At 38.0% G+C, this 26,556-nt stretch overlaps 1 protein-coding gene across 1 annotated transcript in view; it reads left to right on the plus strand.

Moving 5' to 3' along the window:
• The window catches only part of RTTN (rotatin), a gene marked incomplete at its 5' end in the record, with an annotated part of 151,621 nt that overhangs the window by 1,427 nt on the left and 123,638 nt on the right, over nt 1-26,556 (plus strand). Inside the window, 10 exons of the mRNA XM_080919983.1 lie at nt 51-228; nt 941-1,030; nt 2,303-2,393; nt 4,253-4,367; nt 6,117-6,267; nt 10,027-10,192; nt 12,082-12,263; nt 15,376-15,491; nt 19,134-19,304; nt 26,047-26,259. Of these exons, the coding sequence (XP_080776109.1) occupies nt 51-228; nt 941-1,030; nt 2,303-2,393; nt 4,253-4,367; nt 6,117-6,267; nt 10,027-10,192; nt 12,082-12,263; nt 15,376-15,491; nt 19,134-19,304; nt 26,047-26,259 (1,473 nt within the window). The remainder of the gene's footprint in view (nt 1-50; nt 229-940; nt 1,031-2,302; nt 2,394-4,252; nt 4,368-6,116; nt 6,268-10,026; nt 10,193-12,081; nt 12,264-15,375; nt 15,492-19,133; nt 19,305-26,046; nt 26,260-26,556) is intronic.

The raw sequence follows: 26,556 nt of genomic DNA on the forward strand, positions 1-26,556 counted from the left end.
AGAAGTTTCTGTGTTTGTGGCTATTCTCAAGAATATTTCTTTTACTGTAGTACCCCCCAGCTGTCCAGCACCTGACTGACCTTGGTGCAGTAGAGTTTTTATCTAAGCTCCGACCAAATGTGGAGCCAGCAATACAGGCTGAGATTGATGGCATTCTCGATGGACTTTTCATTCTTCCTTCAGAAGTTCCTGCACTGTGCTCTGCCTCTTACCAAACTGATCAAATTGGTAACTGCTTTTCTGCATTATATTTTCTTTAAAGTCTATTATGTTTATGTGTGTGTACACATATGTATGTATGTTTCTATGTAAGTATATGGGTTATATGTATATGGATGAATGTCATCCATGACATGCCTGTGGAGAACAGAGGACATTTTTGGGAGTCATTTCTATCTCTTCCACCAGTATAGGTCCCAGAGATTAAATTCAGGCTGTCAGGCTTGGTGGGTAGTGCCTTTACCAGCTGGGCCACCTTGCCAATTCATGTCCTTTTTTTTTTTTTTTTTTTTTTTGCAATCCTTTTCTGAGCCTATTCAGTGAGAACTAAAGCAACAGGGAACTATAAATTTGAGTAATGAAGAGAAAGGAGACAGACTAAGAAACCCAGGTGGGCAGTCATCATTTGATACTTTGAGCAGACTCATCTTCACCATGGATATTTTCAATCTAATTAGTAACTATATTTACCATACAGTGAAAGAGAGGAAAAAACACCTTACTTGGAATTTGGCTGAACAGACCCCCTTTTTTTTTCTTTCTTGTTTTGGAATATACAATATTCAGAGCATAAGTTTGGTTGCCTTTTTATTTTTATTATTTATTTATTTAGTTTTAATAATCATTGAAAGAGTGAGAAAAAATAGTACACTTTAAGATGGATTTTTTTTGTTGTAGCAGGTGAATTGATAGCATAGTAACTAATATATTTTTCTTTCAGAATTGTCACAACAACCTGAAGTTTTAACGGGATATTTTCCCCAAGACAAAAGTAATTTCCAGCAGATGGAAGTACCACCAGGGCCAGCGGGTGTGTATAAATAGGGAGATGTTTGGCTGGTAAATAAAAAGATCCATACTGGCCCAGCCAGTGTGTTTGTTTTGTGTGTGTGTGTGTGTGTGTGTGTGTGTGTGTGTGTGTGTGTGCATGTGTGTGTCCTATGTATGGTTTCTGCTCTTGTACCTCTGTTGTGGGGACCTTCCTGATGATTGTTTGTAATGACTTATATTAGTTTGTTTTCTATTGATGTGATAAACACCATGACTAAAATTATGTTTTTGATTGAAAGGACAGGATCTGTTTCATCTTATAGTTTATAGGCTATCATGAAGGAAGTCAGGGAAGAAACTCAAGGCAGGAACTGAAGCAAAGACCATAGAAGAATGCTTGTTATTGGCTTGTTCTCCATGGCTTTCTCGGACCACTTACCTGTTCTACTCAGTACTACCTTCTAGGACCTGGGCCCTCCCTCATCAGTGATTAATCAGTAAAATGCCCTACAGACAGTTTTATGGAGATATTTTCTTAGTTGTTATCTTACCCCCAGATAACTATCTTGTTTCACATTGACCAAAAGTAACTAAGACTTGACTGGTTGTACTGTTTCTGATTCTGTTCTTAGTGCCTCCTGTGTCACAGAACTTTTTGATTGACCGTCTCTTGACATTCCTTTCTAGCAAATTATATGTATGTTTACTGCTTGTCTCCTTCCTAATGTAATAAGCTGTGACAGCACCACTCTCTCAATATTTGAAACAGTGCTAAAAATGTATCAGGCATCCAGTGTGGACTATTTGAAGGAGTGAATGAATACTAACCGAGCCACAGTGAGATTTGGTGTTATCCAGTGGGGTACACGACCATCACCTGACTATGTGGCTCAAATACTGTTAATATACTTAAGTCCTAGTGTCCCTGTTTTAGCAACTAAGACACTGACAAAAGTTGAAAAGCTTGTCCTAGGTGACAGTGAATGGTTAAAAATTGTACAAGTTAATAGTGTAATACATGTTATAGTTAAGATGAAAGGATGTGCTAAAAGAGTGTCTACTGATATCAAAAATTAAAATAAACTGAATTAGAACCCTCTGCTGTTAAAAAGCTTTCATGGCAACTTAAAGGCTGAATAAAGACATAAGGGAACAGGAAGCACCTAAAGCTGTGTTACATGCTGTACTTTCTCTGTCTGGAGCAGTAAGGAATTTAATGATAATCTCTGCATCTAATGAGTTCACAAACCATTTGACAGAGTATTAGCACACCATTATATTTGAGCACTAAGTTTTGCTGTTTATTTAACAGGAAACCGGACTGTGAAGTGGCTGAGGTTCTCTGTGTTTCCTTGGCTACCTCTGACAACAACAGACAGACATGTTCTCTCTTCCAATGAAAGGTACAGATCTTTTTGGTTCCTTGTAGCAATGAAATCTGATAGTTATCACCAGGCATTTTCTTCTGGAAAAGATAACAAGTTCTGGAATGTGATTTTCAGTAAAATTGTTGCATCTACATGTTCATTTTCCCCCCCGCCCCAGGTAGGAAATTACGTAGCCCAGGCTGACCTCAAGCTTAATATGTGTATCCAAGGATGACCTTGAATTCCTGTTGCTCCTTCCATCTTCCCCCTAACATTTGCTGTGATGATAAACAAGTTCTGCATACCTGGGTCACACCTAGTGTCATCTGTGGTTGGAAGCTTACATACTCTTTTCTGACATGTTATTCCTAATTGTGTAGACTGTCTGAGTATTTCCTGTGCCCTTCATGAGGAACAATGGGAAAACTAAACATAAGCTGTTTGGAGGAGGAAAACTTAACGGTATTGAGAAGGTTGGAGATACCTGCACCAGTCTTCTCTAGTGTGTGTTGATCTTAAATTAGCAGGGTTTTTAAAAGGAGGGTCTGGTTTCTAAAAGCTTGCAGAGTCTTTTTTTTTTTTTTTTTTTTTTTTTTAATATTTAAGGTTTATTTTTAGGACGGACCATAATGGCACATACTTTTAGTGCTGGTATTCTTGAGGTAGAGTCAGGTGGATCTCTATGAGTTTGAGTTTAGCCAGGGTAAAATAGTGAGACCCTTAAAATTTTTTAAAAGAAAAAGTTTCATTTGTAGTTTTAATCAATTTAATGTGTCTATGTGTGGGTTTGTGCATGTGTGAGTGCAGGTGCCAGAGAAGTCCAGAAGATAGCATCCCAGAAGCAGGAGTTACAGGTTGTTAGCTGATTAATGAGGGTACAGGGAACTGAAATTGGGTCCTCTGTAAGATCAGCATGTGCCCTTGACTACTGAGTTATTTCTCCAGTCCCAGATAGTGGTTTATATATGTATGTATGCATGCATTTATTATTATGAATACAATGTTCTGCCTATAGAACACACAGTATGCCTGCAGGACAGAAGGAGGTACCAGATCTGATCATAGATAGTTACAAGCCACCACATGGTTGCAGGGAATTGAACTCTGGAGCTCTGGAAGAACAGCCAGAGCTCTTAAGCCTTGAGGCATCTCTCCAGCTCCCAGATGGTGTTTTAAATATCCATATTTACTTGGTGTAATTTAATTGAAATCAGAATAAATGAATTGTCTCTTTTGATGAGGTATGAGTTTAGAAGAAAAATCAAATTTGAAAGAGTTAAGGCAAAATACAGGCGATTGCTGGTAATGCTTATATTACTGTTTTAGGACAAAGTATTGAAGAGGTAGTGCCTACCTTAGGTTGGCTGGGGGTGCATCATTAGTTGTGAGTCAGTACCTAAGGAAGAGGTAGAATAACTCTAGCTGAATTCTTGATGTGGATTGTATACAGTTGCTGCATCCTTAGAGAAGCGGAAGCTAAGGGTTTGGGATAAAGGACATCTAGAACAGGGAAGATAACTGGTGAATCGATGTCCCAGAAATTACCCCTCTACAGGTTGTCATTTTTTTTCCCCTTTTAATTAGGAAACTGTATTTGACTCACCAGTCCCATTTGGTAGAGTAGTGATCGTCTTCACATTCAGTGATTAATGTGACAACATAGTTACTGTTCTGGAGCATGGTCTAGTGGAGGATGCAAAACCAGTAAGCAGTCACTGAATTAAGAATATATAAGTGCCTTCTCAGAGTCGACACGGAAAAGATAGGAGGATGCATCCAGGGACAAGTGATGCCTCTGGTGGGGCTTAAGGTGCCAACAGAGACATTGTGCCATCAGGCTGCAGAGGCAGGTGTAGATGTACCTGTATTCTTCCTGACATCTAGCTCTGTTGTAGCTCTTTGAGAAGTAGTAACCACACGCTGATCTGGAACACCTGTGAGCTTCTAAAGGATGTGATCATGCAAGACTTTCCTGCTGAGATTTTTCTTCAGAGGCCAAAGATTGTCCAGGTAAGTATATGCTGTAATTGTTTTAGGCTTTAAAACAACGTTTTATCTTTCCACAAATTAGTGAAATGTGTGGGAGAGTAATTGTCCTTGGGAAGTCAGAGTCTTTGTGTTAATTTTAATTTTAAAAATGAAGTACTGAGTTACTTGAACTACCTTCTCTCTAACTTATCTGGATAGTTACCGTTGTTTTAGTGAACAATAGTTTAATTTAGTCTTTCTTAGTCAAGTCTGTCTATCTTAAATTCTCATTTTTTTGGGATTTTCTAAAGTTTTAAATTTCTATATCAAAGTGTGTGTATGATTCTCCATCTTGATGTGGGTTCTGGGGATCAAGCTTAGGTTGCCAGGTTGCATGGCACATGTCTACCCACTGAGCCATCTCATCAACCCCATTTATGGGTAATCTAAGAGAGTAAGCTTAGGAAGAGTGGGCGGTGATAATCTTTATGTTTAATGTTTTATATTTAGAGAATAATGCTGAAGAAATACACTATCAAAGATTAATATTGATTACCCTTTTCCTTTATGCAGTCTCTTGTCTCTCCAATAGAGAGAGATCTAAGTGGGGACTGTAACATATCCACAGCATCTCACAATACGCGAGTGTTCTCTTCTCACTCAGGCCGAATGGACCTCTGATTGGAAGTGTGGGTGCCTTCCATCACAGATGGCAAATGGAAACAAAAAGCTGTTTATTACTAAAGCCTGTACAGTGTTTCAGATGCATGAGGTGCAGAGGACTTGCTGTGACTCTGTGTGCTGTGACTCTGTACTGTGTAGTAAGTGACCTTAGAAACACTTTTCTTCCAGTGAGAAATAGAAGATACTGACTGATTCAGTCAGCTTTTTTATTATTTGTACTTAATTACTTTTTATTTTACATGTATGAGTGTTTTGTCTACATATATGCCTGCATCATGTGCTGTGTGCTCCTGAAGCCCATGGAGGTCAGAAGTGGGCATCAGGTTCCCACGAACTGGAGTTATGTAATCCTAACTCTAACCCTGATAGTTGTGAGCAACCATGTGAGTATAGGGGATTAAGCCCAGGTTCTCTGCAAAAGCAACTCGTGCTCTTATTGCCATTGCACCAGGCCTAGTTAGCTTTTAAACATTGTCACTGAGATGAGGTCTGGCTGTGTCCCCAGGTTTGTCTCAGACTCACATGGGCTCAAGTGTACTGAATATCTGAGTAGTGGGTACTGAAGCAGGCATGTGGTGCCACGTTGACTTGTTTAATTTTCTCACCTTTGGACAATGTTGAATTTTGCTATAATTTTTGCTAGTATCTTCTTCAAACACTTTTTTCTTTTGTTTGAATAAAATATATTTAATTATTATTATCATGTTGAGTGATCATGATATGTATTTGTTTATGTTCATGTCATCAGACAACTTTAGGAAGGTGATTCCCTCCTTTTATTTTATGTGTGTTCTGGGTATCAAACTCTGGTTGTCAGGCTTGTATACCCAAGTTTCTCATGTTTTATGGAAATTTGCAATCTGCTTTTTTGCTTATTTACCTTTCTTTACTTACATGTCACATTCATTTTTATTTTTTAATTTTTTTATGTAGTTCTAAAAATGTTAAATTTTAAAAATGCAGGTCTTGTTATATAAGCTCTGGAACTTGCTATGCAGATCAGACTGCTGCCTTGAAGTTGTGGTGGCCCTTCTGACCACCACGCCTGGCGACAGTGTTCCGTGGGGCTGAGCTCTCTTTCTCTAATGACTTTCCCTCCCATTGCAGGGCCTTCTGTGTCTGGTGAAGCTGGCCTTTGGAGGTGATGGGAAGCATCGTCTGGCGTTACAGTCAGTGTCCTGTTTGCAGCAGCTGTGCACAAGCTTAAGAAAGAGACTAAACTTTTACAGAGACCCCAACCTTTTCTCGAATAAACAAGGTATTTTGCTTATCGGTTAACCAGGTAGCGATATTCTTTATCTTCTTCTGAGAACTGTCCGTCTCACTTGAAAGTTGACTATGTACGCTTTGCCTTTCTCAGTACATATCCCCACTCCTCAGATGTATTGGCTCCTTGAATAGGAACGAGGCAAATGAGAGAACCACATTGAGCCCATTTTCTTTTTGTTTTTAAATAAAGCAAAGTGTAAGTTACTTAGAAAATGAGTCTCATCATACACTGAATGACAGCCCACATCTAAAGAGATTTGCTTTCACAGTCTTATGATGTGATGGCGATATATGTGATGTTGGTGGCTTGTGAAGTTACATTGCTCAAAGGATTTAGTAAAATCTTAGATCAAAATGTTTTAGTATGCTTTGTTTTTTATTAAAAGAACTTTTCTTTGGGGTTTCATATGCCTTGTGGTTGTATGGATTTGCAGGACAAACTAGGTCAGGAAAGGTCAGTGGAGTGCTAAGTATAGGAGGTCAGGGCATTCATTGTTCATAATTTTCTGGAATTTTCTCAGAAAAAGGAATATGTTCCTTTACAGATGGTTTCAAAATTATTTTTTTAACGATTAATATTTATTATTTTTAATAATTTGTAGTTGTGTTTCTGTTTGTAGACATGTACACATAAGTGTAGGTGCCTCAAGAAGCCAGAGGTGTTGGATTCCCCCAGAGCTGGAGTTACAGACACATGCCAGACACCTGCCCTGGGTACTCTGAGGAAGAGAAAGCTGGCTGCTTTTCTTTTCTGTGTGTCTCCCCTCTGAGACATTTGGCTTTTCATCTTAAGGATGACGATAACAGAAGTCTCATTTTCTGGTGGTGAATTTACTTGCTTAGGCATTTATAGGGTGCTTTTCTGTTTATCCCCAGACTCTCAATCATTATGTGCCTGGGACTAGGGTTTAGACTTTGAAAGTTCATGTGGGCCTTAGGGAATTTTAATGCAAGGTATATATTGTGTTAAAACATTGTTTTGTTTGAAAAACAGTGATTTGTATTTTACCAAAGCCATGTTTATCCTTTTTAAGATGTAGCATATGCAGATGTACTGGCAGCTACATGCTTTTCAGAGTTAAAATGCCCCCCTAGTGGACAGATGGGATGCAGGATGACCTAGACCAAATAGTCTCTACAACCTGATTTCTGTGTACTTGTACTCTATTCCTTAAAAGGTAAATACCAAGCTCCAGTCATCTGTTACCCCATTTTACAGTCCTTGTTTACTTGGGAGCCTCACTTAAATTCTGCTACTAGAGTTTTTATATTTTATGTTGCAATTACCATAGACTTAGAGGTATGGGCTCTCCTTAATATTCTTAATGGACTTTCTGCAGATAATCCGAGAGAGCTGTGCCCCATGCTTTAGCACAGAAGGAGTTCCATATCTCCTGTTATACACCAGCTGATAGACTAGCCTCTGGGTAGGTAGTACTGACCAAGCAAATCTGTTCTTGTGGTTTTATGCTTTAGACACTTGAGGAAGACGGTGAAAATCAGGTTTGTTTCTGGTAAGAAGTACTCTAAGGAAATAGGATAATACTTGTTTTGGATGGATAGTTGCCTTCCTCTTGAAGAGAGATGCATGAAGAGTGTTCAGGGGGAGTCGGAGACCATGGCACCAAGTGCAAGTGATGTGCTTGAGCAAGGCAGTCATGTCCCGGGAGAGCAGGGTGTCCCGAGTCAGGTACAAGGAAGCGAGGTGAGATGAGAGGTTATAGGGGCGTGTAGATTGTGGTGACTTGAATATTGAATATGCTTGACCCATGGGAAGTGGTACTATTAGGAGATGTGGCTTTGTTTGAGGGGTTGTGTCACTGTGGTGGTGGCCTTTGAGGTCTCCTAGGCTTAAGCTCCCCATAGTGTGGAATTCTAGTTTTCTGACTGCTTTCAGATTAAGACATAGAACTCTGGGTTCCTCTAGCACCATGTCTGCTTGCATGCTGTCATGCTTCCTCCCATGATGACAGTGGAGTACACTCTGAAACTAAGCCAGCACCAGTTAAATGCATTCTTTTATAAGCGTTGCCTTGGGCGTGGGGTCTCTTCACAGCAATGAAACCCTCTCAGCATTTTGGAAGTAAGTTTAGTAAGCTCTTACTAAGAGGTTTGTGAAGTACAGTGAGAAGTGTGTGGTGTTAATTTTTTCCTCTTGCAAAGTCTGTCAATGTATCTATCACGTCTTTTTCATTGTCTATGGCTGTCTGTAAACACACATATGAAATGAAGTGCTATTATGGCTACTTTCACCATCATATGTCTTATTGACAAATGTACATAAGACAGCTCTGGCTGTCCTGGAACTGGTTTGTAGATCCGGCTAGCATCAGTCAGGTTCACAAAGATTCTCAAGCCTTCCTAATGCTGAGATTAGAGGCGTGAACCAGCACACCAGGCTCCATGTGCACTTACAACTTGAAATGCAATTATGTGATGATGCACTTAATGCTCACACTGTTTTATAGCTCTCTCTAGACATTATTTTGTTACTCTGAAGAAAGGTATTAAGTAATAAATCCCCATTTCTTATTTTTCTTCATCTACTGATAAGCTCTAATTTAATTTTATTGTGAATTTTGTCCATTCTAGATACATATGAGATCATACAGAATTTGCCATTTTTGTTTCTGGCTTATTTTCTTTGTAATAGTTTTAAGCTATGCCTTCTTTACACCATGTGTCTGTATTTTATTTCTTCTTTTGGCTGAATAATTTTCCATTGTGTGTATGTTCCAGATTGTGTTTTTTATTTATCTCTTGAGGGACATTTGTGTTGTTTCTACCTTGAATCATGTGTCAGTGAACCGTGTCCTACATGTGTGTGTTTGAGTCTGAAATGTATGCACGACTGAGCATATGCTAGTTCTTTCTTTAGCTCTGGAAGGTCGTGAGGCCTCTTTGTTGATAGCGATATCATTTTAGGTGTCTACTAGCAATGCATAAAGCTTCTGCATGTTTCCTCCCACTCTTCATCATGACATTTCACAGGTGCCAAGCAGCTTATCACTCTCCAGACACTAACAATGGATGATGAACTCACTACTATTTTGTGTGTGTGTGTGTGTGTGTGTGTGTGTGTGTGTGTGTGTGTGTGTGTGTATGTGTGTGTATGTGCTGGTTGTTATTTGTATGTCTACTTTGGAAAAATGGCTATTAAAATGTTTGCCCGATTTTCACTTGGTTCTTTGTTTACTATTGAGTTTTGGGAGTTATTAATGTATTCAAAATATTAAACCCTTACTAAATACATATTTTGCAAATATTTTGTCATTCTGTATTTTGCCTTTATGCTTATCTTATAATATATTTTGGTGCATAAACGTTTAAATGTGATGTAGTCTGGCTTATCTATTTACTTTTGTTGTTTACGTTTTGGTTTCTGTATCTAAGAATTCATTGCCATGTGGATTTTTGTTGTTGACTGGGAGGAGTATTTATAGTTTTAGCTCTTATTTGGAATGATCTTTCATTTTTTTATGTTTGCATATGGTTCAAAGCTGGGGAGACTTATCCAGTATTGTTCTGTTTCACAGTCTTAGGTGTCACTGCCCAGAACTTCTTAAAATCAGGTCAGGAATGTGCTGTGCAAATATTACTGGGAAGCATGATTTTACTTTTTTTAATTTTGTACCCGCAGAATTATTCTGTCCTGTTAATTTTTGCTAAAAGTCTGGTGGATATAATTAAATCACATTATTAGAAGTCTGTTTCTATTAGGGGTAATTATATTTCTTTATTTCTCTAGACACAATCTCCCAGAATTCTTCTTTGTCTTACTGTCATGAAGCAAGAGGTCCTTACCATTCCCCAAACCCATCCCCAGGAAGCAGTAGCTCTCGTCCTTCTGTGGTTGGGCGCACAGGCCAGCGACCCCGAGGAGATGGCCAGGACTGGGATGCGGTGTCTTCCAGGTGACTGGCTCCTGTGTCTGTCTATTTTATGAGAAGGATTGTTCCCTCATTTTCTCTTGGATTATTGCCCTATGTATAGGCAATGGAAGTTTGCATTCAGTACACATTTATATGCTCCCTCTCAGTCTCTGACTCTCTTTATGTATGTGTGTGTGTGTGCTTTGTTTTTTAAAAAAACATGTTTACACCATTTTACTCCACTTCACTATTCTGTAACCAATCTGTATTCTCTATTCCTTTCTATTTCTTTAAAAAAGGTTTTTTTGATCCACTAAGTTATTTTTATCAGCTATACATAGAACATTACATTAAAAAATTATATGTGTTGTTGGGGAGGAGGGCCTGGGATAAGGGATAGCATGCCATGCTACTTGTGTGGAGGTCAGAGGACAACTGTGGATTTGATTCTCTCCTTCACCTTTTACATGTGCTTTTGGGGTTAACTCAGGTCATCAGGCTTTAATGGTAAGTGCTTTTAATCCACTGAGCTCTCAATCTCTGAATTATGTTTTAAAAATGGTATCTATACACGTCGTTTTGTAAGTTTAATTATAATTTAAAGTCCTGTGTGAATGGATATGATTGGTTAGAGAATATTGTTTAAATGGGAACTCTTTCTAGGGGCATGCATAATTTATCTTTGTGGATACAGATTTTTTATATGTCATTTCAAGGGATGACATTAGATCTGTGTTAGCCTGTCCTAGTCATAAATATTATTCCACAGTAGCCTATTTTTGCATGTCATCCTACACAGTGTTTAATAAGGAAGCCCGTTATTGTTCCTGCTGCCCTACAAGCTCACACAAATTCTGCATGGTCAGGACCATGGTGTTAGGACCACACATTTAACATTCTTGATTTCCTTAGTCACCTTCAGATAATTTTACAATAGGATAGGCATTGTTATTATTGCTATTACTTGCAGAAAAGCCTGCATTTTCAAGGGGTTGAAACCATACCAGTTGCTAAGGAGCACAGTTGGGGCTGCTGTGGCAGGAGAGCCAAGCACTCATGTTGTGACTGACAGCTGACTTAGAGGTTTTCTTTTTACTTTGCTATAAAGCAAGCTTTACTACCTTGTTCTCAATGTGTGAACCATTGCCTCACACGGTCTGTGGGACATTGAGAGAAAACTGGGTGGCTCCCTTCCACATTTTGGGATGTTTGGAATCTTGAAACTAATAAATAAAGAAATAGGCATAAAATCGGGGGAGTTTTGGATGTTCACACAGCATGTTTCAGTGATTCAGCTATGTTCATAACATAAGTCATGTGTTATGTTCATAACATAAGTCAGGATTTTGAGGACCCCGAGTAAGAATCTTCTAGTGGAGAAAGCATTTTTAAAGTCATTATATGATATTGAATGTCCTGGTAAGTAAACCACTTCCTATGGTATTTTTCAGTTCCTCACATTAGCCTACTTAGAACATTTGTTGAAAAATCACAGAAGCCATCAGCAACTGTATAAGCTGTTTAGTTTTATCCTCATGATTTGCTCCCATCAGTGCTTTGCTGTGAGCCTCCTTGTTTTCCTTTTAGAGGTCAATGGGTTATTACTGTTCCTGTTTCTGCTATAGAAATGTTCATGTTTCAAAGTCCTCAATAGTGAAAGCAAGGAATAAATGAATGCATGTTTTGCTCCACGTTCCATCTTTCTGTTCTTCTGTGGTGTTGTAGTCTGTGTAGTTGTAGTCTTACCTAGTATATGCTAGGTAAGTGCAGTGCCATTGAGCTGTACTTCTTGCTCCTTTGTGTAGAGTCTGAGGTTCTCTGTATGGCATTTGGTCTAATTTGTCAGACTTCTTACATAGTCAGTACGATGAATAGGAGTTTGCTGCTTGAGTTGCCTTCATACTCAAGATCTTTCTTTGTTTACTTTCTAGTGGAAGTAGTAGTCACGCCCGTGTGAACTCTAGGATATCTGTGCATTCGCCTTTGAATGTGGCACATGTAGATCTGCCAGAGCTGGAAGCAGAGGACGCACTGGAGCTGCAGTTCCAGCAGCTTAGTCTTCCTCAGTTCTGCATCTCCACCCTAGAGGCAGCAGTTCCTCTGCTAAGAACAGGTTAGCTGTATTGGGAATTTCATTTCTTACACAGTTTGTGATTGTTTTATGTGTCTCCTGCGAGTGACTGATGCTCTTTCTTTTATATTAAAGCTTTTAGCATCGATTTTTACTTTTCTTTCTTTAGAAATTAGCCAGCTTACCCCCCCCCCCCCCCACTTTTTACTTCACTAAATGTGGTTCCATGCTGATATTCAATCAGAGTATCTTCTTCCATTTATTTGTTGCCATGGGCTTCTAAAGTATTTTAAATATGAACACTGTAAAATTTAGGTTGAGTAAGTTAACAAAGATACATTTAAGACCAGCAAAAACATTCACTTTTGCTCTTCAGTCACTGTTGGAGGTACTCTCTGTTGCTCACATTTTTCACTCATCTCCTCAAAAAAAGATTTATGTATATTTTTATGTGTATGAATATTTGGCTGTTGCACATTGTTATGTTGTACCATTGTGTTTGGTCCTCATGGGGACCAGAAGGGCATCATATCTCCTTGAATGAGTAAGAGAGGTTATAAACCAGCATGTGGGCGCTGGGAACCGAACAACCTGGTCCTTTCAAGAGCAGCAAGTGCACTTAACTTATGAGCTATCTCGTTAGCCATATTCATATCTTTTAAGTCAGAAAATGGTAACTGATCCTCCTAATCCTCCTGAATTCCTAACCTTTATTACAATATATTTTCCTCTAACGCAACCTCCACATGTCTGGGTTACATTTTACTTGTATGAACTAAGTATTTTTTTCCCTAAAGCATGGTAGACACAGTGACAGTGTGGCTGGTCTTTGCCACAGTCTAATCTTGGAGCCCTGTGTGGTATTCCCAGCATGCTTATCCATTGCTACTTGATTCCATGAGCATTATTTTCTGTTTGTCAACAACCCATTTTTCTCCTTCAGCAGCCATAGTTAGTGTTGTCATGCTTTCAAAGGAGGAAATTAGGGCTTAAAATGATTTTCAGACTTACTATCAAGATAGCCAACATCAGGGACTTGACCAAAGGCACTAAACTTGGCATCCACAGTCCCACATTTCTCAGTGCAAGCAAAGTATTGGAAGCAGTAACGGTTTGTATTCTGTAAGTTTATACTGTCCCCTCTCGGTTAGTTTTAGATATTGAAGCAGGTGTTCATGTTTTCTAGGCAAGCACTCACTCCTAAAACTACATCTCTTAGCAGTTGATAAGCTTGTCAAGATATTTGATAAAGTGAGTTCTGCCCTTGTAAGTTTATCAAAAATTCCATATTAATAGTTAAACATTTCATTTTCTTTTGTTTTGTTTTGTTTTTGTCTGCTTGAAGGGGATGGAAAAAAGTAGAGCAAAGATGTAAATCTGAAAAGCATCTTTGCCTTGACAAACTCCTCCCCTTCCTCCTCACAGGGGTCATGGCTTCCAGGCGTGTGAGTGTGCATGCTTTCACATGCTGACGGTGTTATGTGATATACAAGTGAGGGTGGCACTTCGCATCACTGGGTCTTTCTGTTTATTTGTCTGGTATATTGAGAAGAACAGTTTTATTCTTAATGATTTTGCATTTAACCTTTCTTTAATTTGCTGTAAAAAGTCAGATTGATAATTATAAAGCTATATCTTGTACATAAAAATTTCTAAATGTTCTCTTGCCCTTTGCAGTAAATTACCACATAGTTTGTAATTGTTCAGTTTTGTAAGAGGTGTAGAGAGAGCTCACTCAAGCTGTTCTAATGAAAAACATGAATGTAGATCCCTGTGATTCAGGAGTTTGTTTTCCTAATAATTCATTAGGAATTAACCTTTAAGATATGACAGGACAGTCTTATTCAAAGTTTGCCTTTTGGAATTTTGGAAAATGCTTTTGTTTTCTATCTCAGCAGAGAAAGGAGATTAAGTTTCTTTTAGGGGAGTGTTGGTTCTGTTCTTTTGAGATGGTCTGGTGATTGGCCAAGAACATGTCATGTAACCTCATGCTGGGATTACAAGTGTGTACCATGCATATGCAGCAGAGGATATCATTCTCTGGCATCGATGAGAGGAGAGGCCTTTGGTCCACTGAAGGCTCGTTTTCCCAGTGTAGGGGAATGCCAAGGTGCTGATGTGGGAGAGGGAGGTTGGGAGAGAGAGCACCTTCATGAAGGCAATGGGAGGGGGAGGGGGGTTGGATTGGTGGAAAGGGGATAATACCTGAAATTTAATACAGAAAATATCTAATAAAAATGGGGAGAGAGAGAGAGAGAGAGAGAGAGAGAGAGAGAGAGAGAGAGAGAGAGAGAGAGAGAAATTGTTGTAATGAGGTACATATTATATAATGACATATAATTAAAATAAGCTAATAAAATATATATAATGTAAAATAAACTATTGAAAGCTAGAAAAAAACAAAGTGTGTACCATCTTGTGTGTCTAGCTCAGCATCTCTTGGAATGTTTGTGGGTAGTGGCTTTTTGTTTGTGTGTTTGTTTGCTTAGACAGTCTCAGGTGTCCCAGCCTGGTCTTAAACTTCCTACACAGCTCAAGATGACTTCAAACTTTTAATCTTGCCTTCACCTCTTGAGTAATGAGATCAGAAGTGTGCCTTACCTTACCTGGTGTAGGCTGTCTGGAAATGGAACCCAGGACCTCAAGCAAGCTAGGCAAGCATTCTGCCAACTTAGTTACATTCTCAGCACTGGATGCTCTTTCTTATAATTTCTTCAGTATACAATACTGTGGATGGACGTTTATTTTCTTAGTTACTGTAGTGTAGGGTCAGCTTCTCATGTGACTCTTCTGTGTGATTCTATTGCAAAGCTTAAAGCTTCTTGTACTAGACAGAAGTGACTAGAATGTGTTCTCTGAACTTGCTCGTTTTGTTGTGTATCTAATATGGATAGTCTCTGAGTTTGAAATTGCTTAAATCTGTTTCAGGGTATTCCTAGTTATTTCTACTTTAAAGTAACTTAGACACTTATGAACACATTTGGTCTGTTACAGTGTGATTGTGACTTCCTTATTCATCTCTGCCAGCAGTTTTAAAAACACCAAGGATGGGGTAATAGGAATTTGGGAGCATGCCTAGCTGGAGGGTCTAGATAGTTAACTGATAATCAAGTGACTTTGCTTTTCCTTGTATTTCTTCCATTTTTATGTCTAGGAAGCAGAGAAATGATAATAAGAGTTCTGGAACTGCTTGCAGAGGACATGCTGCTCATTGGACAAGCAATTTCATCTGATGTCTGGGATGATAACAGCCTCTTTGCTATGGATGTGGTGAGAGTCAATATCTTTTTTAGGGTATAGTAGATTTTACTTGACAGAATACATGATAGGCTCACTTTGTTTGCATCTCTGAGTGATTCACAGTGGTTTGGTTTACACTAATAGAAACAGGTCTAGACCAATAAAAGGCCAATGGGTTATGATAGCTGTCATGACACCCCTCCCCTTCTATAACAGAACTTTTATATCTAATTCATGGGTATGTATTTGCTGTGTTCTGGTTTTAAATTTTTCTTATACTTTTGCTCAGAGAAGGTGTTAGTTCATAGCAAGAGGAAGAAAACTAGTAAGCAGAGTTCCTCTGTGTTCCTGTCTCTATTTTCTTGCCTGAGTTCCTGGCTGACTTCCCACTATCATGGACTATGATATGGAAATGTAAGGCAAATAAGCCCCTTCTTCCCCCAAGCTGGTTTGGTCAGTGATTTATCATAGCAAAAGAAAGCAAATAGGGTAGGTGCTTTGTTCTTCACTGTTTGTATTTCATTGGTAGATAATTTCAGAAGTACACAGTAGCCTCAGGAATGCTGTATTATGGCATAATATTTATAAGACCTATAAATTGCCAAAGTTTGGTTCTTATTATTTTGCTACCAGAGACCTATAACACAAGCATTTTACCATTCATATGCATCTCCAGTCCTCAATGTATCTGTATGTAATTGCAAACTATAAATTTTTCGACATTTCATTGAAGCATAATTCTGTTGTCACTTAGATCTTTTATTTTGAAATTATAAACATTTTTTCAAAGAGTGACATTATCTCTTTTGTTAATGTCAATCAGTAATATCTGTTCTCTTTGTTTCCCTTTTTGATTATCTTGTTAGAGATATATAATAATTTATTAGTCATTAAAATATATATTGCTTTTAGGATAACTTGTTTAGTGCTTTGTAAGTATTGTGGTCAAACCAGGGCCTTGCATTTGTTGGGTATGTTCTTTCTACTGAATTTTGTCCCCAGTCTATGTAATGACTTGTAGTTACTAAGTTTTCTTTGTGACTGTGATTATGTCTGTCTATATTTAATTAAGATTTGTTTTGGCCATTAGGGAATGGCTGATTTAATCCTTAGGGATAGAAGTCAGATCATAAAAACACAACTAAAATATAGAAAATGCAGATATTATATAATAAATATTTGTCCATAATATTTACTTGCTGCTATAATGAATACTCAAGATAAGTAACTTGTTAAGGGAAGAGGATTATTTTACTCAGAGTGTTTGGAGCTTACACTTTAATACTAAGTAGACTCAGTGGCTTTGGGTTTTAGGTAGGTATGTGTGGTAACAGTGGTGGTCTGTGTATAATGTCAGTCTGAGTGCCTCATAGCCAAGAAGCTCAAAGAAAGAAGAGGCTAAGGTACATCAGACCTCTTCAGATGAGAGTCTCTAGTGACCTGAGGATATTCCACTGGACTCCTCTTCCTGATAGCTTCACCCTTTAACATTTAGACTTTGGAGGTCATTAGGTTTCTAACTATAATAGTATTATGTATTCAAATACCTATGGTCTTATTTTTTTAGTGATACATATATCTTGAAAAGATAAATAAATGACATATAATAGGTTTGTTTTCAAGTCTTTTAATTTGTGATAATAGTTTTTGTTTACTTGTTTTATGGTTTTGAGACAGACTTCCATATATCCCACGATGGCCTCCAATTTGCTGTGTAGCCAAAGATGATCTTGAACTTGTGTTATTCTTGCCTCCACTTCCCAAATGCTGGGATCACAGGCATGATCCACCCTGCCAAGGCACTAAGTTTAGAGTTTCCTGTATGCTGAGCAATAATGCAATCAACCTAATTACATCCCGAGTCTCTGATGAACTTATTCTTTATTTTATTTTTTTCTTTAAAGTTATACTCCTTCATAGTACTTTTTTTTTAAAGGAGTTTTTTTTTTCTTCACATGTTGAAGGTTTTCAGCAAGTGATTTTATCCTTAGAAATGTGAGGAATAGATTATCAGTTGTGTCTTAAATTAACTCGAAGATTCTTGGCCAGAAAATATCTGAGAAAGTTAGTCATTCACTTTTTACTTTTGGCTGCTGATCTTTTGTGACTCAAAAAAAAAAATTTTTTTTTTTGTTTTTTTTTTTTACTGTAAGGTTAAATCTGTTATATAAGTACCAATTGGTGCATAAGAAATGCTAGGTCAACTATCAGTGTTTGAAATTATACATAATTTACTTACAAATAAATACCTCCTTGGTAAAAGCTATTTTCTTCAGTGTTAAAAGAAGCAAAAAAAAAAAAAAAAAAAAAATTAAATTTATGTTCCTATTTTGACAAACATTAAGATAAAAGAATGTTGTTAAGGCATTAAATAAATAACATAATATATTGTTATCTATTTAGAAATAAAATACTTGAGGCTATATAATCATATTTCTAGATAGTTCTAAATGGTTCAGTCATATATAACATTCTGTAGCTCAGTTTTGTTAAGCACAGCATAATGAATCTTCCTCTGGAAGTGACTACTTTTATTCACTTGAAGTAAAAAGAAAAAAATTACTGTTGTTAAAATAGAAATTTATTGATAAGCTCTTGCCAAAGTATATTTCCCTAGAGTATCCTATTCTATTGTGCATATGAAATCAGGTTTCCATTTTTTTCCTGTACACCATTAGGTCAAGGAGCTGGGAGCCACTTATGCCTTTCTTTAGATAACTCCCAGCTCCGCTTGTTCTTTGTTTTGTTTCATAACTTTCTCTGCTGCTGCTGTCATTGTAGCTCACCGAGAAGCAGTTCTTTTTTGGTCTCAGGACTCACTGCTTCTAAGTTCCTGAGCACTTAACACTGAATGGCCAGTGTTCTTAGTCTGCAGGTTTTCCATTGCGGCGTTGATGGAGTGAGACTTCCAGTGTGTGATGCCCTTGTTCTGCTGTGCTGTCTGATGGCAGCTGCTCTTTGAAGAACCAGGTAGTTAGAGAGCATGTATACCTAGAATACATTTTGGTCTATATTGTCAGGACTTGGCAAGTAAGTTTCTCTATGCCTTATTTGTTTATTTTTTATATATTACATTTACGTTTCAAGATAAAAGATACAGTTTCCTGGTTAAGTGTTAAGTTACATGAAAATTTATAATAGTAAAGTATTTATTCTTTGAACAACCTTACTACTTAAGTTGACATAATTTGACAGTTTTTTTAGTTAGTTGGCTTCTGTTTTATTATTTAATAAATATTTAGATCAATTTGAGACTATTTCTATTAAATTGCTTCTTCTACCCAATTATATTTGCCATTGTATTCAGCACATAGAAAGCTTGGTACACCTTTGAAGCAAGGTCCACATGTGTCTGTGCTCCAGTTTGGAGAATTAGGTAGTGGACACTGGGAGGAATTTATAGCCCTCTACGTTTTTGTGTTTCTTTGTTTTTGTTATTCTCAGTTATGATTCCTCACTAACTTCTCAAGAACTGGCAGTTTCCCTTTGCAGCTTCAATGCACTTCTCGCTCCTTTACACCGTCTGTTGTCACAAGATGTTGGCTGGTTTTTCCTGCAAGGAGTAATATTTTTGTGTTGATTTGTAAATGATAGTGTTTGTTCTCAATGACATTTGTATATTTACAGGTAGAATTGATTGTTTTGTTTGGTTTTGTTTTTGAATGCTTTCAGAAAGAGAAACTGCTCCAAGTGTTGGGGTCCCTTGGAGAAATCATGTGCTACCGTAAAACCAGTTTTAGCTTGGAGCAAGCAGAGGCTGTACAAGTGCACCACAGGATGGCCTTTGTCAGCATCTCACTGTTCACAGTTCGACTGTTACAAATTCTTCTTCCTGTTGAAAAGGTAAGGGAGAAGGCTGGGTGCTTATAATTTGCTGGAAGATTTAAGAAAGTGGCTATTTAATGGTGTACAGGTGTGTTCCATTTTAAAATGTTTTCAAAATATATGTGGTATAGCACTGTGTCCTGCAAGGCTTGACCTTGGAAATCTGACTAGGGTGATGAGAGAGGTAGACAGGACAGACACACAGACTGATGCATAGAAAAGCTGGAGTCAGTTGGCCTATTTGCTGTGATGGTGACATACCATCATTGCAGCAATGAAGAAACTCAGTGTATTTATTTTATACATTTGTATCAAGGAGGTGGGTTTATTGTATATAGCTGAACAAGGAGGTAAGTGTAGCTAATCTTGGTTGGAGGTCTCTGTCTTAGTTATTGTTCTATAGTTGTGAAGAGACCAAGAAAGCATTTCCATGACTATCATGGTAGAGAGCATGGCAGCAGGCAGGCATGGCCATGGAGAAGTAGCTGAGAGCTTATATCTGATGCACCAGCAGCAGGCAGAGAGACAGAGATGGACAGAGAGATAGACAGACTGAACTAGACCTTGCATGGCAGTTTGAAACCTTGCATCCCACCCCCAATGACACACTTTCTTTTACCTTCTAATCTTTTTTAAACAGTTGACCAACCTGGAACCACACATTTAAGTATATTAGCTTATGGGGACCAGTATCATTCCTATCACTACATATAGGGGATATATATGTATCTCTCTAGGGGAGCAATCTCAGGTTATAGTCATATTGGAAGAGGAAACTGTGCTTGATAATTTCTGCATACACTGCACACAGATCAGAGGGAGGCTTTCTCTGAGTATTCCCGTGGAGAATGCTTTGCCCTTCTCAGTGTGCTTGAGGCTTGGCATCCTAGACATGGCTCTGCCTCTGTCAATAATAATACACACTCAGGAAGTTATCTGCCCCTCACACATTTGCCCAAGCCTTCCTCCATTCCTCACCACTACCTCTTATTTGTTTTTTAAATGCTTCTGATGTAGCTGTTTAGTGGCAGTTCTGTGTGATCTCAAACCAGGCCTCTGGCCTGGGTGATTTGTTATCTTCCTTAATAACTAGAATGATTTGAAAACCAATTAGATCCTTCCCCTCCAGCAGGCCTCTTCTCAGGGCTGCTTGTAAGAGCCCTACTACCAATAGCTACTGCTGGCAACCAAGAGGAAAGACCAGAACTGTTTTTTTGAGGTGTTCCCCACCCTAGAGGCATATGCCTCCTCTGATCCTAGCCTCGAAGACAAGATATCTGAGCTCTGGGTAGCCTAGAGTGGGGAGGAGACGGGCTGGGTTGTCAAGGTCAAGAGCAGCTTGCTGTTGCCAGGGATCCCTAACTACTTCTACACATAGATTTGGGTAAACACTGGAAGCACAGGAACTATTTCAGTGTGGGAAGATCAACAGTGACTATAAAGTGCCTCACTATGCCAACCCAAACTCTTGGAGCTCTGAAATCCCTAAAGAATCCTGATAGTTTGGGAGATGAATATGGTCCATTTGGACAGCCTGTTCATAAGGGGAACACTGCCAGCAAAGTCTTTAGAGTGCTAAAGTACAACTTTAAAGTACAAGCAAAACTGCCTGTCTTGGTTCTATTTGTTTCATATCTTACACCGAGCACTTAGACATGTACTTCTCTCCCTCCACCACCCTCTTCCTCTCCCCCTTTCTTTACATTCTTCTTTCATACCTGCATAACTCCATCCTGGAAATCTGTTGGGGTGACAAAGGAATACAGACAGGACAGACACATGTTAGACAGGCTGGGCTACACAAGATGATGGAGACTGCTGCCCAGAGACGCCTGGAAACTCAATGTGAGGAGCCATGTTTATTGTATATAGCTGGACAAGGAAGGCTGTTTAGCTAGTCTGAGTGGGTGGTCTCTCCGTGGGGGAGCAGACTTAGCCTGTAGTAATCTGAGAGAAAGCTGTATTTGCTATTTTCTGCGTAATAGTCAGTCTTTCCTAAATATGCATACTTGGATCTGAGGAACGTTTTGCCAGTTCTTTGAGCCTGACTGGAGGAGACTGCCATTCCCATGGTTCTGAGACATTGAGGTCCTTGAAATGGCTGTGCCCCTGTCAACAATCCACATTAATTCAGGACTTCATCCCCTCATTTACTCATGGCTTCCTCTGTTCTCCACAATGTACTGATTTCAAGAGAGATGTAGAAAATGACTAGCACCTTGACCAATTTTGGCAAATCATTTGCTAGAAAGGGATTTTTACTTTTGCATATGTTAAATTTATACTTCACTAGATCAGCTTTAGACATTGCAGGAGATTTATGGTTAATGTATTTATAGGTTACTTGGTTATATTTGCTTCAATTAACAAAATACTTTAAAATGGCATCTTAACAGAAATCTTCCATTGCTCTTCATTTCTCCATTGTGTAGAAATGTGAGGTTTTGCTGCCCTCTGCCTGTGAGGAGTCACCAACAATTGGAAGGCAGTTTGAGCCATGTTCAAGGGGTTTTCCTCTCAAATTATCTATCTATCTATCTATCTATCTATCTATCTATCTATCTATCTATCTATCTATCTATCTTCATCATCATCATCATCATCATCATTGAAAATATCTTTGTAGAGTATTCATGTTTGGTTAAAATGTTAGTTACCTCATGAAAAATACTTTTGATTGGGAGTGAACTGATTGGGAAATAAAATGAAGCTTATTTTACTTGGATAAATATTAAGGGGGTGGGGGAAGTGTTGAAAAATACTATCCCCAACCGAAAGAAGCAGAACCCAAGATCCAAGTGTATTCTAGGAATATACTTGTATGCTTCTTAGCTTGCAAGCAGAAGTAAAAGGAGGACTTCATGCCCCAAGTTTTCTGGCTTTTAGTGATTGATGTAGGGTCTTTATATTGTTTGTGCTGTCTGAGTGATTCAGCTCAGTCTATCCTGAACTATATTGTGCAAACAGATCTCCTAGAATCTTGATAATTCTATCTTCCATATTCTGATGCATCAGGGTAGGGCCCAAGAGGATGAATTTTCTTGTCCTTGACACCCTCTATTGCTAGAGACCAAGGGCCTTATGCTTGCTAGGCAAGCTCTCTATTACTGAATCTGTAACCCAGAGAGTCTCCTTGCTATGCCATGCAGATTTAAATTTAGGATCTTAGCATAGTGTTTTGAGTTGTTGATATAACAGTTGCAGATACAAATATGCAGAGTGAAAATGTCAGATTTCTCCTTGAGGGAAAAGGGGAAAGTAAGGAAATGAATATTTATTAAGTACTATGTACTCTTTTCTCTGCTTAATGCTTAATTCAGACCCAGTTTTTATTTTTCTGTTAGAGTTAGGCATTGCTCTTCTAATCTAATTAAGGGGCCTTTTTATTCTGTTTTGCCTCCACTCAGAAACTAGGTCATAAACTATTTGCTCCAGCAGAAGACCCGAAAGTCTAGGAGCAAGACAATAAAATCCCCCATTCGAGGAACAGCCTAAAGATAGCTACTTGAATGGGAGATAATCTTCTCTCTGGATAGGCCATCTGTTCTGGGCTGTCAATCTTGTGGTTAATCATTCATGAAGCAGGAGTGCAGTGCATCTGGGGCATCCTGGGTCCCAAAATATGAGGTCTTAGGTTACCTAATTCTAATATAATAATAATAATAATAATAATAATAATAATAAAAATAAAAATAATAATAATTACCTAATTCTAATATAATAACAACAACAACAACAACAACAACAACAATAATAATAATAATAAAAATTTACCTATCTTAAGTCTAAGTCACTTTGCTGAATTGCCTGTCTGAGTAGTTCTGTGGCTGGAAGCTGCAGTTTCCAGTTTAGTACTTCATAGTAGAACAGAATGGAGTGGTGTTAAAATATCCTTTGTTCTATCTCTGCAGGAATTGCTCAGCTCTTAGTTGGAATTCTGGTAAGAAAAAGGGAAGGAAGGCCTATCTCTGTTTGTTCTTAGCACTTGTAGTATTTCAGAGTACATGACCATATGGTAAAAAGTACACCACAAGTTTGAACATAAATTCTTGTCTAAATTGAATAAAAGGTTTGCAACAGGGGATGTCTAAAAGCATATCTATTAGTAATTATCTGGCTAAATATTCATCATTTGTTACTAGGTCTACAGGTTCATGGAGAGTTAAAGACCATAACTAAGTTATCCTTAGGTTTTGTATAGATAACTTAGTCAATATTTATCTTCTGTCCTTGCACCTATAGTAAATCCTTAGGTCCCTTTTAATTATCTTTTGCTAATAGTTTTTACAACCTTTAGGAATGTGCTCTAGGTTTTAGATGCTTGTTTGCTATCTCAGAAGTAATTGGCTAATGACACTTGAAGACTCAAAGAATTCTCATTGCAGTTTTGATAGCAGTCCCATTATAAAAGAGACTTGAGTGTTTCATAGGTTGCCATCTTGAAGTGGTGGTGACCCCTGTGTGCTGGTTGTTTCTGCATATTAAACACTCATTGTTCTTGCATACTATTTGAGTCGGGGGTCTTCCTTCAGTGATTTCAAACCCTAACACTAAAATGTAGTTACCACGGAGTTAGACCATCTATGTTATATATTTCAGTACAGTGTGTCCAAGGCAGCCTTTCTCCTTTACATGTTCTTTTTATCTTCCTTTGTCTTTCAAATGCAGAAGACTGACCTTGTGAAATACCTCCCTTTATGGGATCTTTAAATGTGATTTACTTGTTCATGATTCCAGGACTTACGCTTACATGTAAGACATTCACATCTATCAAATGTCTCATATCACCTATATGTTTTATATCTCTAATGTTCCATTTCAATACCTTCACTTGCATATCAGTATCTCTAACTCTCTACTCTGTTGCAGAAAATATTTAATACAATATGTCTTATCTCTCTTATCTCTTTATCGGTACTCCTTGTCTCACTCCGAGGGGCACCACTTAATATGGAGCTGTGCGCAGACTCTCACTCACTCCACACCGCCCCACTCCAGGGAATTCCCTTCCCAGGCGGTTCACTCTGCCTGCCCTACTGCCTCCATCCTGCTTTTGTTCCTTTGGATTCATGATGCCCCTCATAATTCATATTGAATCCTTATATTTTGCATAGTTGAGACATTCTATCTATTTTCAAACTCATGCATTTAGATTTCTTTTCCAGAGGTTTAAGGGCTGTCCTGAAGGTCCCAGCATTTACCACTTCAGTGAGACATTAGCTACACCTTCGATTCCTGGACTTGTGCTGCTTCTGACTCTCATGGAGTCATTAACATTAACAGGGAGGACTTTCCTTGGAGGAATGTGAAAATATGTACATTATTATACAACTAGCCTTATGCCCACAGGAGCCATTTGCACTCAAGCTCACACTGGCCCTGTCAGGGGCAGGAACCAAGTCACTTTGTCCCCACCTGGGCTGGGTCTGTACCAGGTCATTTATTGTATAGGAGCATCCGAATAGAGGAAGCCTTCCTTGAAGAATTGCTTCCATCAGAGTACCTTGTAGGCAAGTCTGAGAGACATTTTCTTGATTGATGTGGGAGAGCCTAGTACAAAGTGGACCATGCTATCTTTCGGCAGGTGGTCCTGAGGTGTATAGGAAGGAAACTGAGCAAGCCACAGAAATTGAGTCATTAAGTACGATTTCTCATTAGTTTCTCCTTCAGTTCCTGCCTTCAGGTTCTCGCTTTGAGTTCCTGCCTGGGTTTTCTTTGGTGATGGTCTGTAACTGGTACGGCAAATCAACGTGTTGTTGAGTGATTTGTAGGTGAGCACATATATAGTTTTCACTCTTTCTTTTTCAGTAAGAGCATTGCTAACAAAACAATGAGGATCTCATGACTTTCTAATAGCGGCTCTCTTATATGTCTTATGTTTTTCAGTGGCTTTAACCTAAAATTTGATTCCTTTATTTTTTGATCTTTACTTAGCAACTCCTTTAAGGGCATTACTGCTTAACTGATTAAGCTCTTAAAATTAGAGTTTCAGGTAGTTGATGATTATTGTTAAAATAGAATGTCAATGAAATAAGTCCTGATTAAATTCAGTAATGAAGACTATTTCCACAATACTCTTGAGCCTGTTGAATGATTTTTCTTTAACTTTGACTAAACTACATTTTATTTTTTAATTAATACTTGGAATCTTACCACAGAACTATAATTATTTAAATTAGTTCTAGTTTTAGATCCATTGACTTTGATTATAAAATATATTGTAATTTAAAACAATAGAATAGGTCTGTCTTCTGTTAAGTTTTCTGAAGTGATTTGAAATATTATGTTGAATTCAGTCTTAAAAAGGAAACAGAAACAATTTCTGCTCAAATAAATCAAGTTGGAATTGAATTAGTGTTGTACTGTTTCATGTGTCGTTATTAAGCTTATATATGTCAGAGAAACTGTTTCTGTCCTCGGGAGCGTGTTGCCTTCATTGTTTACTTCCTAGCAGAGGTGTAAAGAGGGGAGAGTGGTTCTGGATATGAGGGAGGAAGGTAACCAATCTCCTGGACTGGGATAAGGAGGCCATTTTGGACTTGAAACGTTTTGGACAGAGTGAAATTGCATTGGATAAAACATAGAAGTACAAGATATGCTGATATGTTGGGAAATACAGTTTTCTCGTGAAAAAACATAGGTTTTTTTTTTTTGATAGAGAATTAATATGATAGGGTCAACTACCATTATAGTATACAGTTAGTTTCTAAAACAAACACTTTAAAAAAATGTTTAACCTAAAACTTTTGTTTTCATTAAGGCGAGTGAGGTTTTGCCAGAGTCCGTGTCAGCAGCATTATTTTTTGTATCATTGGACATGCCTATTTCTTTGGAATATCCAGAGATTCATGACACTGTTGTGGCTTATTTGGAACAGCTGGATTCTGAAAATTACAGCACTTATAAGCGAACTGCCGAGGCTGTTTATTCAATTGAATGTACCTGTAACTTCCTATCTGATGTGGGGAAAGAGGTAAAATATTTTGCAAATAATCTCTTTAAATCTTTTTGGTGAAATATTTAGAAAAATCTCACCTACAGTGTCCCAACTGATAGATACACAACAAAGTAAATTGTTTTTTGATATGTGATAAAAATGTGACACATATTTGATTGGAGTGGTCTATAGTCTTATTAAAGATATAATTTGTATAAAAGTAATAAAGATATTAGGGTACTGAATAGTGTATTCTCAGAGTATTAACGATTTCAGAAAGCTATAACTATTCTTTCTTATGCATAATAGCAAGATTCTGCATCAGTGTCTCAC

Source organism: Micromys minutus (genome assembly GCF_963924665.1).
Source record: "Micromys minutus genome assembly, chromosome: 8".
In the NCBI taxonomy this organism is placed as follows: domain Eukaryota; kingdom Metazoa; phylum Chordata; class Mammalia; order Rodentia; family Muridae; genus Micromys; species Micromys minutus.